Source organism: Hipposideros armiger, unplaced genomic scaffold (assembly GCF_001890085.2).
Source record: "Hipposideros armiger isolate ML-2016 unplaced genomic scaffold, ASM189008v1 scaffold_160, whole genome shotgun sequence".
NCBI classification, from domain to species: Eukaryota; Metazoa; Chordata; class Mammalia; order Chiroptera; family Hipposideridae; genus Hipposideros; species Hipposideros armiger.
In genome coordinates this window covers 3,003,929-3,018,729 of record NW_017731510.1, presented here as the reverse complement: position 1 = coordinate 3,018,729, position 14,801 = coordinate 3,003,929, and the positions used below count along the sequence as shown (strand labels likewise).

The 14,801-nt window shown below is 40.0% G+C and overlaps 1 protein-coding gene across 7 annotated transcripts in view; it reads right to left on the bottom strand.

Annotated features, from left to right (window-relative positions):
- WASF3 (WASP family member 3) overlaps window positions 1-14,801 on the bottom strand; it is a 136,325-nt gene that overhangs the window by 31,559 nt on the left and 89,965 nt on the right. For 5 of the 7 annotated variants that reach the window (XM_019651462.1, XM_019651459.1, XM_019651465.1 and 2 more), the window contains one exon: window positions 10,459-10,601. In XM_019651462.1, the coding sequence (XP_019507007.1) occupies window positions 10,459-10,591 (133 nt within the window). In that variant the 5' untranslated portion in view covers window positions 10,592-10,601. Of the gene's footprint in view, window positions 1-10,458; window positions 10,602-14,645; window positions 14,721-14,801 lie in introns of all 7 variants that reach the window. The other 2 variants (XM_019651461.1, XM_019651463.1) reach the window with 1 other exon arrangement.

Genomic DNA, 14,801 nt, shown 5'->3' with positions numbered 1-14,801 from the left:
CTTTCCCTTCAGGGGTGAGCGACTAGAGTGAAGCAGGGGGGTCAGACGGGAGCTCCTGCAGAGCAATGGGGACCACAGTGGCTGGGACTAGAAGGGCAGCAGTGGGGTGCTAACAGGTGGCAGATTTCATACATATTTTGGAGATATCGGGTATGAGAGAAAGGAAAGACAAAGCAAAAGCAGGTGGAAGGGCAGCGTTCCCATTTGCTAATAGATAGAGAAGAGGGAAAGAGGGAGGAAAGAGATCGTTAATTCACTGTTAGACATGCTGCGTCTGAGAAGACTAGCAGGAAGCCAAGTGAAGATGCCCAGCAGGCAGTTGGATATACAAGTTTGAAATCTAGGGGACAGGTCTGAACTGAGGACACAAACTTGGAAGCCTGTGTAAAGATAGTACATTCAGGCCATGGGACCGGATGAGATGGCCTAGTGAGTGGGAATGGCAGAGAAGGGTGTCAGTGGCCTGGCTTGGAGCACTCCAGCACGGAGCGGCTGGGAAAGCCATCAACGGGGACTAGGAGAAAAGCTTGTGAGGCAGGAGAAACATCAAGTGTGCTGGCCCAGAAGCCAGGTAAAGGAAGTTTCTCCAGAAAAAGTAAATTATCAACTGAGTCAAACGCCGTTAATGCATCAAGTATAAGACAGACTGAGCACTGGATTTGACAACACGGAAGTCATTGGTATTGCTGACAAGCAGTTTCAATAATGGATGGGACAAAACTTTAATGGAGACGGGAGACAATCAGGAAAGTAAAGGCAGTGAAGATATGAATGGTCTCTTCAAGGAATCTTGCTACACAGGGGAGCAAAAAATGCAGCTGTAAGTAAAGGATGATCTCAGGTTTAAGTTGGAAGATTTCTCAACATACGTATTCACATTTAGTGGGAATGATGCAAACAGAGAGGGAAAGATGATGCAGGGGAGAGAGAAGGTAAACGGATGAGCATGAAGGTGTGGGTTCAGCGCTTTAGATAGAAACCGGAACAGACACCATTTTAAGGGAGGGTGAGCAAGGCACACGGGGGGGTACAGAGGCACATCAGAGAAGGGGTGTTTTGTCCTCCTCTATTTTCCCAGTGAAACTAGAAGCAAAGTCATCAGCTCAGTGGGCAAGTTTGAGGTGGAAAGAGATGATATGAAATAGGCACTCTAGGTACAGGAAAACTAATAACACAGGAATTATAGCGGGACTGCTGAGCTACTCAGGCTCACCTGAGACTTCCAAGTTTGTGTCCTCAGTTCAGACCTGTCCCCTAGATTTCAAACTTGTATATCCAACTGCCTGTTGGGCATCTTCATTTGGCTTCCTGCTAGTCTTCTCAGACGCAGCATGTCTAACAGTGAATTAACGATCTCTTTCCTCCCTCTTTCCCTCTTCTCTATCTATTAGCAAATGGGAACGCTGCCCTTCCACCTGCTTTTGCTTTGTCTTTCCTTTCTCTCATACCCGATATCTCCAAAATATGTATGAAATCTGCCACCTGTTAGCACCCCACTGCTGCCCTTCTAGTCCCAGCCACTGTGGTCCCCACTGCTCTGCAGGAGCTCCCGTCTGACCCCCCTGCTTCGCTCTAGTCGCTCACCCCTGAAGGGAAAGATGTTTATTTCTGTGCCCCCTTCTCCCACTCACAGGGCTCTCAGTCTTGCTGGCCTCCTTGATGCTGCTCTCCACCCAGGTGTGTTTCAGCTTCTGCCTGGACGGTTCCTTCCCCAGATACCCGTATGGTTCCCTTATCACTCAGGTGGCCTTTAGTGACCATCTAAGTACCAACCTCCTCCTACCACTGTATTCCCTTCCTGTCGTATTCTCTTCATAATGCTTATCATCACGTGACATATTGTCTGTGTATGATACAAGCTTTGTATGTAGTCTTTTCAACAAATAGATATAAATATATAATTTTTAATCATCTTTCTGATGACCTTTATTCCTTCTTGCAGATCCAAGCTACCATCTGATATCATTTCCTTTCAGCCTAAAAAATTTCTTTTTTTTTGCATTTTTTGTACTGCAGGTCTGCCAAAGGCTAATTCTCTCAGATTTTATCTGAATAAAATGTCTTTATTTCACTTTCATTTTTGAAGGATATTTTCACTGGTTATAGAATTATAGAATGACAATTTTCTTCTTTTGACACTTTTTTTATGTTTTCTGGTTTCCACTGTTTCTGATGATTAAGTCAGTTGTCAATCCTAACATTGTTCCCTCCCTATTTTTTCCTCTTGCTTCTTTTAGGATTTTCTCTTTATCTTTCTTCTTTTAGAAATATTAGGATGTGACTCGATATGGTTTTCTTTAATTTACACTACCTGAAATTTGCTGAGCTTCTTGGATCCGTTTGGTTGATATCTATCATTAATATTAAAAAATTCTTATCTATATTTCTTCTGCTTTATCCTCGTTTTCTCCTCTTCTTCTGGAACTCCAATTCCATATGTGTTAGACCATTTGATATCATCCTATATTTTGAATGCTTTGTTACTTTCTTTTCCTTATCCATTTTCTCCTGTGAATCAGTTTGGATAATTCCTATTGACTTGTCTCCAAGCTCACTGATCCCTTCCACTTATGCTCGGTCTGCTGTTAGGCCATCAAGTGAATTCTTTATATCTGATACTGTATTTTTCAGTTGTAGCATTTTCTTTTTTTTCTTAATAGTTTCCAATTTCTTTGTTGAAGTTCCCTATTTCTTCATGCATGTTGTTTACCTTGTTCATTCTCTCCTTCAATGTATTTTTTTATTCTTTCTTAGAATTTCCATATCTCTGTTCACATTACCTATCTGTTCTTGAATGTTCTCTACTTTTTCATTAGCATATTAATCACATTTATTTTAAATTCATGGTCTGATAATTCCAACATCCCTGCCACATCTCAACCTGGTTCTGATGCTTATTCTGTCTCTTCAAACTTTTTTTTTGCTTTGTAATTTGCCTTTTAACTTTTTTTTTTTTTTTTTTTTACTGAAAGCCAGTCATTAGGTGGGTAAAAGAACCTGGGGTATGTAGGTCTATAGTGATGTTAGTAAGGTGTGTCTGTATGGGGGGTGTTCTACAGTCATACAACTTTTTTCCAGCTTTATTGAGTTATAATTGACAAATAAAATTGTATATATTTAAAATGTACAATGTGATAATTTGATATGCATACACTGTGAAATGATTTCCATCATTAGGTTAATTAATACATCATCACTTCAGTAAGAACACTTAAGATCTACTCCCTTAGCAAATTTCAAATATACCACACAGTATTTTAAACTATAGTTACCTTGCTATACATTAGATCCTCAGAACTTATTCATATCATAGCTGAAGGCTTCTACCCTTGACCAGCATCTCCCATTTCCCCCACCGCCCCCAGCTTCTCCCTTAGTAATAACCATTCTACTCTTGATTCTATGAGTTCAACTTATTTTTAGATTCCTCATATAAATTACATCACACAGTATTTGTCTCTTTCTGTCTCACTTATTTCATTTAGCAGAACGTCCTCTATGTTCATCCATGCCATCACAAATGACAGGACTTCCTACTTTCTCATTGCTGAATAGTATTCCACTTTGTGTGTGTGCTGTGCGCGCACATATACACAGAGTGCCAAAAACATGTATACACATTTTAAGAAAGGAAAAAAATGTATTAAAGTTGTAGTACGCAATATATAGCAATAACAAAAGATGAATACAAGTCATGTCTGACTTCTGCAATTACAAGAGGTGCTCAGAGTGGTTACCATCAGCGTCCAGACATTTCTGATTATGGTGAACTACTGTTTGAGCAATGTTGACCAAAGTGTCTACTGGTATCATTGCACATGCCGTTTCAATTTCTTCCCGAAGTACCACCATTGTAGTTGGCTTTCTACAGTACACCACATCCTTTAAAGTCCCCCATAGGTAGAAGTCAAGGGGTGTTAAGTTGGAGGTTCTGTTGCATCATCACATTGTACTTCCACAGAGTTCTCTAATTCCAAATACCACTTCAAAATGGTCTTGTGCTCCTCAAATGACAACCATGCTTCCAACATTTTCTTTGATGTCCTGCCTGTCACATAGTGACGCTAGCATTCATTTGATTAACGCCATGTTTTGAGTGAACGTCATACTACACATTGCAACCGCAATTCAATTCACCTTGTAAAAGTAATATATAGATAACACCTCTTAAAATGTGTGTACATTTTTTGGCACTCCTGGTATATATACAGGTAGTCCCCCCTTACCTGTGGTTTTGCTTCCACAGATTCAGACTGAAGTAGAGAATGTTTATTCCTATAAAAGGGCATGCTTTACAGAAGGATACTACTTTAAGCAGCTGATAATCACAATCGTGTACCTGATATGAGAGTGATCAGAGTTAATTTCTAGAAAAATATTTAAAAACCTTAAAATCATCCTTCAAAGTTTTTAGATGGTCTGCTTTAATAACAATGTAAACTAAAACAAGCAGAAAAACATCTATAAATCACTTAAGATGCTTTACCACTAAGGCAGGACTGAATATTCAGACTTGGCTGACTCTCCAATTTGTACTCTTAAGAATTATTCTATGTTTAGATCCTGCTGTGTTGAAACCCATCTAGGGAAGGGAGGCATGAAAAACAACCTAACTCATAATTACACCTATAAAGCCTGTAAGGAAGTATTTCTGATATACTAGATCAAACAATGGCCTGGGAAAGGGCTTGAATTACCAACAATCCTGCCTTGGGTGGGGAGGAAACTGTTGTGACCCTTGTCTCCAACTCTACTGCTGACATAACTTTTAGTTTCCAATGTATATATCGCTTCTTACCTCCCTTCACGGGCTTTCTATTTTTGTCCATGAGAAATGCAAATATCTCAGTTTGAAGCATTAAATTTTTAAAAATTCCTGCTGTTTCTTCCAATAAACTTCTGTTCAGGTACATCAATACATTTTCTCTTAACATACCCTTAACCTTAGCCTTGACCTGCATGGGAAAATACTTGTCATCTATTTCTTTGTATCTCCCCTTTCCCTACCAAAATCCTATTTAACTAAAAACATCCAAGAAATCTGTTCAGTGCATGCCTTAAAAATATTTAAATCTCTCTTCTGCCTAGAACTGTACTTGATATAATCGATTCATACAACTTCCAACTTCAGATCCAATTACATAAAGCAAATGTATTATATAGTGCAGTCTGTTAAGGAAGCATTTTTATGTCGTTTCAGCATTTGATTTGATATGAAACATAATGTGCACCAGAAGGAGTATTAGTTAAAATATTAATCACTTATTAAAATCTGTGAGAAGAAAACAGATTTCCTTTCTCTTACACAATTACTTGAAATATAAAAAAATGGAAAAATCAATTTTATAGTAATTTTTTTCAATGAAGAGGCATATTTAAAATTAATGGAGTCTCAAAATTTTGGGCCATTTATAAGAACTATCTTTGCTCTTTATGAGGAAGTTTGATGATTTGTAATATCTAAGAAATCTTAAAAGTAAAAGATGCAAGAAATAAAGAGAGGTGTCTATACCAATTTTATAGAAGAATTTATGATAGTGCCCCAAATAAAGAAACAATGTATATGTCCAACAGTAGGAAAATGGTTAAATAATTAGGGCATATCAATATAATACTATAAATTCTAGCTATTAAAAAATGTGTCTTAGAAGAATCAACAAATATGTCTACTATATATTGAGTATAGGCTACAAAAGTGTATGTATTATCTTATTAGTACCATCAATTATAACCAAAAACCTTGGGGTGCACTAAAGTTCTAACTCCTTCCTTTGTGATATCTTGGGGGACTTAAAAAGGGGAAAAGGAAGACAGCTATTATCCCAAGAGCAAAGAGAAGAGAAGGGTAAAAAGCAACCTATGAGGTATTAAAAAGAACTTGTGTGAACCTTGGTGCAAATGCCCTACGTTCTCATTTCCTTTTTAAAGCAAATTATATTAAAATCACATTATAATATCAGTAGGAATGTGATTGCAAGATACTGTAATTTTAATTGAGCAACTAGCTGATGGGAACAAGAACATTCAGATTATTAATCAAGGAAAATGAAAAAAAAGCACTCCTGATTTAATGTTAATTGCTACGCTAAACTGCCATTTGAGGTAAAAAATAGAAATATTCCATAGCTAGAAAAATCAAGGATTTTTTTTTAATACACTATTCACCAAAACTGTTTTAAAAAGTGGCTTTCCTTCCCCCTCCCAGTCCCTGAAGATCTCATATTAGGAGTCGCTAATAGTAAAAGAAGAAAAAATCTGAAAATGACTGAAGACTAAATTTTCTCCCATTGGATAAAGCTTTGAAAGCTTTTGATCCTTTTTCTTTAACTGTAAGCCTATTTAAATTTACAAATTTCCGCCTTCATTTCTATGACTCTTCCTAAACTCAATACCAATAATCAATATTTTCTCATTGGAAAGATTTCAATTCCCTGAAAAGCCTGGTAAAAATCCAATGCTGACAGAATTTCTGGCCCTTTAAAATCAAACATCTAACTTGGATGTAATGTGAACATAGTAACTGGTAAAAAACCTAGAGATTCCCCCAAGTCTATGTAGAGTTGTAGGGGCTTCAGAGGTCTATTTGGTATCTACAGATTCTTTTCTGGCTTTATGCATCACCTCCATCCTCGCCACCCTGAACTGCCCCCAGATGAGACACAGAACCATCTGGTGATCCAGGGCCTCAATTGCTAGTCTTCCATTTTGAAAAAGATCAAAGAAATTCCTTCTGGGCTCCTGGTCTGCTTTCCTTCCCTAGACCCACCAGAGAATCAGTTACTCTGGATTACCACAGAAGGTCTGCCAGGGCAAATCCTAGCTGCTCAGGCAGGTAAGACCAGTCTAGGGTCATATCCTTAATATTCCCCCCAGATGGCATTTGCGGACAAAGTCTAGTCTCTCTCTGTATCATCTACAGGAAGTTCAGATAACTGTACCTCATCTGTCTCTAATCTGGGGGATGGGGCGGGGTGTAACGGGGGCTGGGAGGGTGAGCAGGGAAGTGGGGACGATTAAGATGACCCATTCTTATCTGGACCTACTGAATAATGGTCAGATACTCAACGGAAAAAAAATAGATTGTTTTCATATTATCTTGGGAATTAATACTCAGTAAAAGACTTTTAATATGACAGATTCATGCATTCCTAAAACTTCACTTTAAAAATACCTGATAATTACAAAATTAGAAAATAACAAAATCATTCTTTTAAATTCTAATTCTCCCTAACAATTTTAGATCATAAAAAAATTTTGCACATGGCTTACCTCATCTCTTATAATATATTTCTTACTCAGTGGAAAACCCCACAAAAACTGAAGATTCACCCCAATGTAGGTGTCATTTACTATGTGCTAGTATTGTAGCAGGTCATAATAATTTCATACATTTCCTTTTTTATGACCATATTCACATCAATTATACAGGGGGTGCAAAAAATGTATATGTGTGACTTGTATTCATCTTTTGTTATCAGTATATATTGAGTATGACAATTTTAATAGTTTTTTTCCTTTCTTAAAATGTATATACATTTTTTTTGGCACTCTCTGTATATGCTTTTCAAACTTCTAACTAGGCACCAAATTGATTTTATTCGCTGTATGTTACACCTAAAAGGGTACTGAGTAAACACTAATAAATAAATCCTTGGGGATCAGTAATTTGCTATTCTACCACCAATGAATAACTTAGTACCCTAGCTGTCTAAAACATATCACCACACTCCCCTTTCTGAAAGGCTCTTTGGGTTGAGAGCACAGATGTACTTGAGGAAAGTGGAGGAAGAGGGTTTGCTCTGAGGACACCCAAGCACTGCCCCTTGAACGGGCGCTGGAAAGGTGTCCCCTGCAAGTCCAGGACAGGTGCTCTCCACCTCTCTGGGCCCCGGGGTCTCTCTCATGCTCAGTTCCTGTTTCTCTCTGCATGTTCCTGTGCCTTTCCTCACCATGTGGCTTCCTCTACCTTCTCATAAGCTCTGCCTCCCTTCACAACTGCGGCTTACAGGTCCCATCATGAGTTCTTCAGTCCCAGGCGGCACTGTGGCAGGAGGGCCCATAATAAGCTAGCAATTTCACTGTGTTTCTTGTTCAAACCTCCTGAAAGAATATGGCCGATTCAGCTCATCTTTTCAATCCAGCTGCATGGTATCTAATTTCTGAGGCCACATCTCTGGGGCACACTCCAGTCACAATCTCTGCAGGGATTCCCAGCGTCTTGTTTTAATCCCGAGTGATTCCAGTGGAAATAGGGCTGGGATCTACCGAGGCAGCCTAACGGAGGCTGACTGTCCTTGATACCAGCCTCACCTGAGGCTACAGTGGGCGATGTGTATAAAACATAACCGAGGCTTGAGCGGTGCATTAGCTTCCTAGTGCTGCTGCATCAAATCACCACAAATTCAGTGGCTTAAAACAACACCAATGTATTATCTTACAGTTCTAGAGGTCAGAAGCCCGAATGGGTTTCCCGGGGCCTGAACTGAGGTGTTGGCAGAGCTGTGTTTCTTCTGGAGGCTCCAGGGAGAATCCGGTTTCCAGAGACTGCCTGCATGCCTTGGCTTGTGGCCTCCTCTTCCGTCTCAGAGCCAGCAACGGCCCAGTGAGTCTTCGTCACATCAGAACTCTGACTGATTCTTTCACCTGCTCCTTCCACATTTAAAGGACCCCTGTAATGATGCTGGCGCACCGGGAGAATTTGGGACAATCTCCGTTTTTCAAGTTAGCTGACTAACAACCTTAATTTCCTTGCCATGTATATCTGCATATCTGAAGGTTCCAGGACTAAGATGTGGACATGTCTGGAGGGGCTGTTATTATCCTGCCTACAAGTGGAGTATATGAGGAACAAATATACTGTGTGGATCGTTTCACTTACAAGAGACAGTCGCCAAGCAGGTCCCATAAACACGACCCACATAACACAATGCTGGGTATTACAGTATGAGACACAGCTCGACTATTAAAACTTGAACAGTTTGTGTGGGTTTTCATCACTTGTACTCTGTGCCAACAGACATTTCAGCCACAAAAACAGGAGACTAAAGCATTCTTACAAAAATAATGAATTTTGCATTCAGAAACATTTTACTCTTCAATAATTTGCAACGTATCTTCCTGTAATTATACGAATTTATACATTTTCTCAACAACCACTACCAAAAATCAATTGTAATTACTTTAGATTCCAGAAATCTAATTTAAAATACATTTATGTAATTTCCAAGTTATTTGTGCCTTAGCCAATGGTTACAGATATATTAAAAATTAACGAGTAATAATGCATTACAATTCTTTTAAAAAATACTTATCTATCCAGAGTGTTTCTTCTTAAAAACAAAGAAAAGTACTTGAGTTTTTTAAGGAAACATTCTCCTGTCGTTGAGACTACCAGCATGTGAAATTTCATGGAGGGTTTTCTAGTTATTAACAGAGCTGCTGAAAAATTTAACTGTGAAAACCTGTCACCCGAAATGCAGTGTAAACCATCTAAACCAGAAAAGAAAGGAGTGGGATGAAGTGAGAAAACAAGATGACGGTATAAATGGAAAAGCTAGGGAAAAAACACTGCAACTTCAAGGAGCTTTGATGGCAAAACCACTGTTGCACATATTTGAGCCTTAAAACATGAAATATTCCTTGGGTATTTCATATTATTGTTCAAAATCAGAATAATAGAAAGTCTGTCCTTCCTTAAGTTTGTATTTGCTTATATTTACATAACCTATGAATATAATACATACATGGATGGTAGTGTACGTATAGAACAATCAAATATGGCTTCAATTTGGAAGTCAGTGCCTACATTTTTACTTTTAGTAGGTTAAAATGAGCAAATCTCACTACTTTCTGGTTTTATTCTTTGATTCATTTGGAATAGTATTCAATCAACAAATACTTATTAAGCATCTTCTGTGCCAGGTATATTACATGTATGAACTAGTTTTCATTATTACATTTTATTTTTTTAATCTAAACTGTTCAATTCATTAGAGAAAAAATTTGTTTATAATATACACTTCCTAACTTTGAAAAATTTTTTTATTTTTCAGTTACAGTTGACTTTCAATATAATTATGTTTTAAATACCAGCCCTGTCCAAGTTTAACAAAATAATTCAAGAGTTTTTAAAAAAAAACTACTAATTATTTTATCCACATTTAAAATTTGTGTAACACCACTATAAATGCATACATTTGGCCTCATCTATTAATCCGTGAATTGGTCAATTCTAACAACGTCTTCATCAAATATAGTTGGTGTCACAAGACCAGAGAGAGGGCGTCAGTTAATTCACACTGGGACGTGCAGGAGGAAGGGAAGGCGGTTCTTTCCCTCAAAGCTCCAGTCTTGTCTTTGGACAATCACATAACTACTGAAATCAATTTGCTAATATTAAAATGAATAAAATGTTATTGGTAATCAGAAGAACGTTGTTCTAGAAATAAGATGACTTACTCAGGCTGCTTAGCTGGCGGATGATAGCAGCAAGGGTACTATTGGTTACACATTCAAGTTCACTGGTAATCCCTTCGGGCAGGGCGCCCCGGCACAGGTGCCGGGGCTCGATGTTCCTCTTCACTAAAGGCATGGCTCACAATCTGAAAATTAAACGGACATATTTTGAAAAAAGTTCTTTGCACATTTTAGCAAATCTAGAGTCTTCACTCCCTTGAAAATTGATTCTCTTTCCCAGAAATTTTCATTATCCTATCATATTTACATGAGAGAAACAGCTAAATATCCAACAGATGTTGAATTACTTAAATGAATCTTATAGAGATCAAAGACAGATGTACAGTACAATCCTACTTTATAGAAAAATAATATATGCAAGACTTCCAGTTAAGCACGCGTGAATGAATACATACATTCTTACTTTCCCTCCCTCTGCACTGAAATGGTGAGACAGAAAAAGTGTAATTCCACAAGTACTAAGAACAGGACACAAGGACCTAAAACTGTGGGTGGAGCTTAATCACATTAGGACACAGAAAAAGCCATACCTGGGCAACAGGGAGTGGAAGGAGGCAGGAAGTAAGCCCACCTGTGTCACAAAGCTTGGGAACAGGAGTCACCAGGTATCCATGTAACAGGGGATGGAGGAGTATGAAAACAGGAGGACTGGCTTTTAAAAAGCCATTTATGAAGGCCTTCTCCCTTCCTGGGCTGCCCCTTCTCCACCTCACCCAGCACATTTTACTCCCTGGGAAAGGTAAATTTTGAGACACTGGGTAGAGAGGACGGGTGGGGTAGGAAATTCACTGAATGCAGGAGTATTAAATCAAAGTCCATTCTGAACGGTAAGACAGAGGTGCTCCCCGCCCCCTCCCCAACACCTCCTCCACCTGGTTCCAGAACACTGGCAGCCTGGTTTTTATCCCCCACCCAAAGAGACCAGAACATTCTTCCCTGGAAAATGTTTGAAAAGATCTATGAACATTGACGTTGGGGAAGGGCGACCACTTACTGAAACTGCCAACCAGTCACCCTACAGTAACACCCGTCAATAATCTCTTCCAACACAGTTTTCTATCAGCTTTAACTCCTGAGACTTAAATGAAAACAGACACTGAAGGATCACCAGACACTTCAGGAAAGTCTTTCCCATTATCCTCGGAATTCATTCTGCTTCTTTCCTCAGACAGTACATCACAAATAAAATAAAACTTTTTTGTTTAAGGAGGAACAGTTTCAAACCTACTGCTTAGGCAACAATCTACTGCTCACACCACAGTAGAAAATCCGGTGACTATCATCTTGACAAGACTGTCGTATTGCTCAACTTGCAGGACCAGAAACTCAGAAAATGCCTAGATCTTGGTGACATCTGTTAGCAGTCAAACCAGCCCTGAAATGCCAATCTGGAGTTCTTGTTGTGTGAGACAAGTCATAATGTATTCGTTTAAGCTGCTGTAGTCAGGCTGTCTGTAACGGAAAGAAAAACCGGTTCCTACCTGGCACAATTGCTGAGGAATCCTGTACCTAAAAGAGCTGGGATGTGGTCAGCATGTAATACACTTGGCTTGTCTTCTCCTTCCTTCACAACTTTTGTTCATGCATCCAGTAAGTACTTTCTGAGCACGTGCCACATAGCAGGCAGCGTGTGAGGTGACAAGGACCCAATGGAGCTTTATTTTACTGGGGAAGCGAGACACCGATCCATCCACACAGGGCGTGGGGTTCTGAAACCATGTTTTTGTTGGGGTGTGGGGAGGCCCTCTGTGGATGTGACACACTGAAATCTGGAAGCTGACTAAGTGCTAACTCACAAAGGGCAGTGGGGCAGAGGCAGTGTGGGCAATGAAGAGAGGAGGGCAAAAGTGGGTGACAACTGCAAAGAGAAAGTTCTGTTCAAACATCCAATATTTTCGCTCACTATTTCTGCCTCATGTCCTTTAAGGTGGTCGCTGAATGTACTGACCATATTTTCAGAGTCAAACACTCCTTCATCCATTGCCTAGGGCACATCACTTCCCTTCTCTGTGCCTCAGCTTCCTCCCTGTGAAATGGGGATAACTGCAGTACCTAGCTCACAGAGTGAGGACTTAATGAGTTATAACATCCACAATCACTTAAACAGTGCCTGGCATATAGTAACACTCAAAAATCGTGACTGATATTAATTTTAATCTATCTTATATGTTGTCATAATGTTAATTATTATTCTGATTATAAAAATAGAAAAGGAACAGTTCACTTGGTTGAAGATAAAGCTGAACCACGAGAAATAGCTAACAATATTTACATAAAAATTACGTAAAAGAAGAGGTGCACACCAAGGGAGGGGCAGCACAACACGGAAATTATGGATACATAAGTCTCTAGGTGGAAGTGCAGGATTTACTGTGAGCTGTCGCTTCTTTCTGGGAGAATCAATTAGAGTAACAGGATGGCAACTAATCACAATACAACAAACCAGAATTCCTCACACACATAAAGAAAAACCATTAATCAGCTTAAAGCATAAAGTGTAGGGAAGAAAAATACTGAGAGCTGATCAGCAGGGACTCACTCCATGAGAACTAGAAGGAAATTAGGCAAAACCCCCATGATGCCCATGAAGCAGCACAGAGTGGTATGGGGGAGGGGCATGTAACGATGGCACAAGAAGCTAACGAAGCGGATGGATCACAGGCTCTGAATTCATCAGCAGTCTGCTTGTAATGCACTGGTTCGTGCGACCGGCCCAGGCGTGAATTAGCTTTTACATAATTTCTCATGAGGGTTTTCCAAGAGTTAGGGATAAACATCAGATTTAGAAGCTGAATGCTGACTGTGTATATAATATTCCTCTCCTTCCACGTTCATTTTGTATTTATTCAGGATGATATGTCACCCTTTCCCCTTATTTTAAAATCTGTGACATGCCCAGAAACATGCCCGTAGAGCATATTCCCAGCCCACCACCCCACATTAATTTGGACCTATAATTGCTCAAATGCACAGAATCCTAATTATACACACATCACACAGAGGTCCCACTAGCATGTCGCTAGTTAAATAACTTCCTCCCCTTTTTCCCAAAGATCAAACATGGAGTCATTAAGCATATCCGGGAGCTAGAACAGGCTGTTTCCCACATGGGGAGTCTTTAAAATGCTCACAGAACTTTCCTGCCGTTCTCAAGGAGCAGTGCCCATGCCCTGCTCTGACACCCCACCCCTGCCCTGCCCAAGGCCCTCACCTGTCCATGTAAGACCCCCGCTTCCCGAGGCACAGTGAACTGCTGATTATGCGCTAGGCAATGGGAGGCTCCATACATAGCCAGCAGCCTGGCTCGAAGTGTTCACGGGGACTTGCTGAAGATGGCATTAGGGCACAAAAGAGAAACGCTGAACTCTGCACAGGTGTACAAACTGTGTCTTACTTTCTGAATCCTGACTTTGGCTTTCGGGGCCTTACTGACCCTGCAGGGACTGCCCCTGCCAGGATTAGCCAATTCCATGAGCTAGTGAACAACCCACCCAGGAGCGTGCCTTTCACATGCAAACCTACCAGACCAGAGCCTCCACCTCCACCTCCTCAGTCAGAGCTCTCACACTCAGGGCCACGATCCCCCTGCCTAATCGCCCAGGGCTAGGTACTGACAGCTAGGGACATCACGCCTGCCGAAATCATTCAAGCCAGCCCGCCCTAAACCCACTTGCAGCACCTCACCTGTTCCTGCAGGCCCTGGTCCGCCCTCGCTCCCTCTGCCTCCTGACCAACCCTGGTGCCTCCCCATGGGTCCTACATACATATTTCATTCGGCCTGCACCTCGGGCACTCTGCCTGTTGTTGCAGTACTTCAGCTGCAACTTCATTGCTCACTCTCATGACACCTTTATTTGGAGCTCCCATACTTGTCTAAATACAAAACACAACAGAAAGAAGAGAGGCTGGCGTCTTTACAATTTTACAAAGAGTTTCATAGCTCCTTTTTAAAGTTCTAATCACCTAGCAATGACTTTTATGGCTTTCCAATTCAGTGTGAAGTACTCTAATGGATGTATTTTTTCCCCAGACAGCCTTTATTTTATCTGATACTAATCTGCGTTTGAATAAACTGAACAGCAAGGAAGAGGGAAAAGAGGAAATGTTGGGTCAGTCATTACTCTTGAAAATGCTTTTCCATTACAAAAACAAACACATCATGAACTAACCCAATTAGTCACCGATGAACTACTTTAAGTATGCTGAGAGCTGTCACCCATCCAAACCATTCTTCATTTTCTGTGCTAAACAAACAAACAAACAAAAAAAATCAAAGAATTGTTAATCAAATGTTTAAGGATTATTAGAGGTTACATACGGTATTA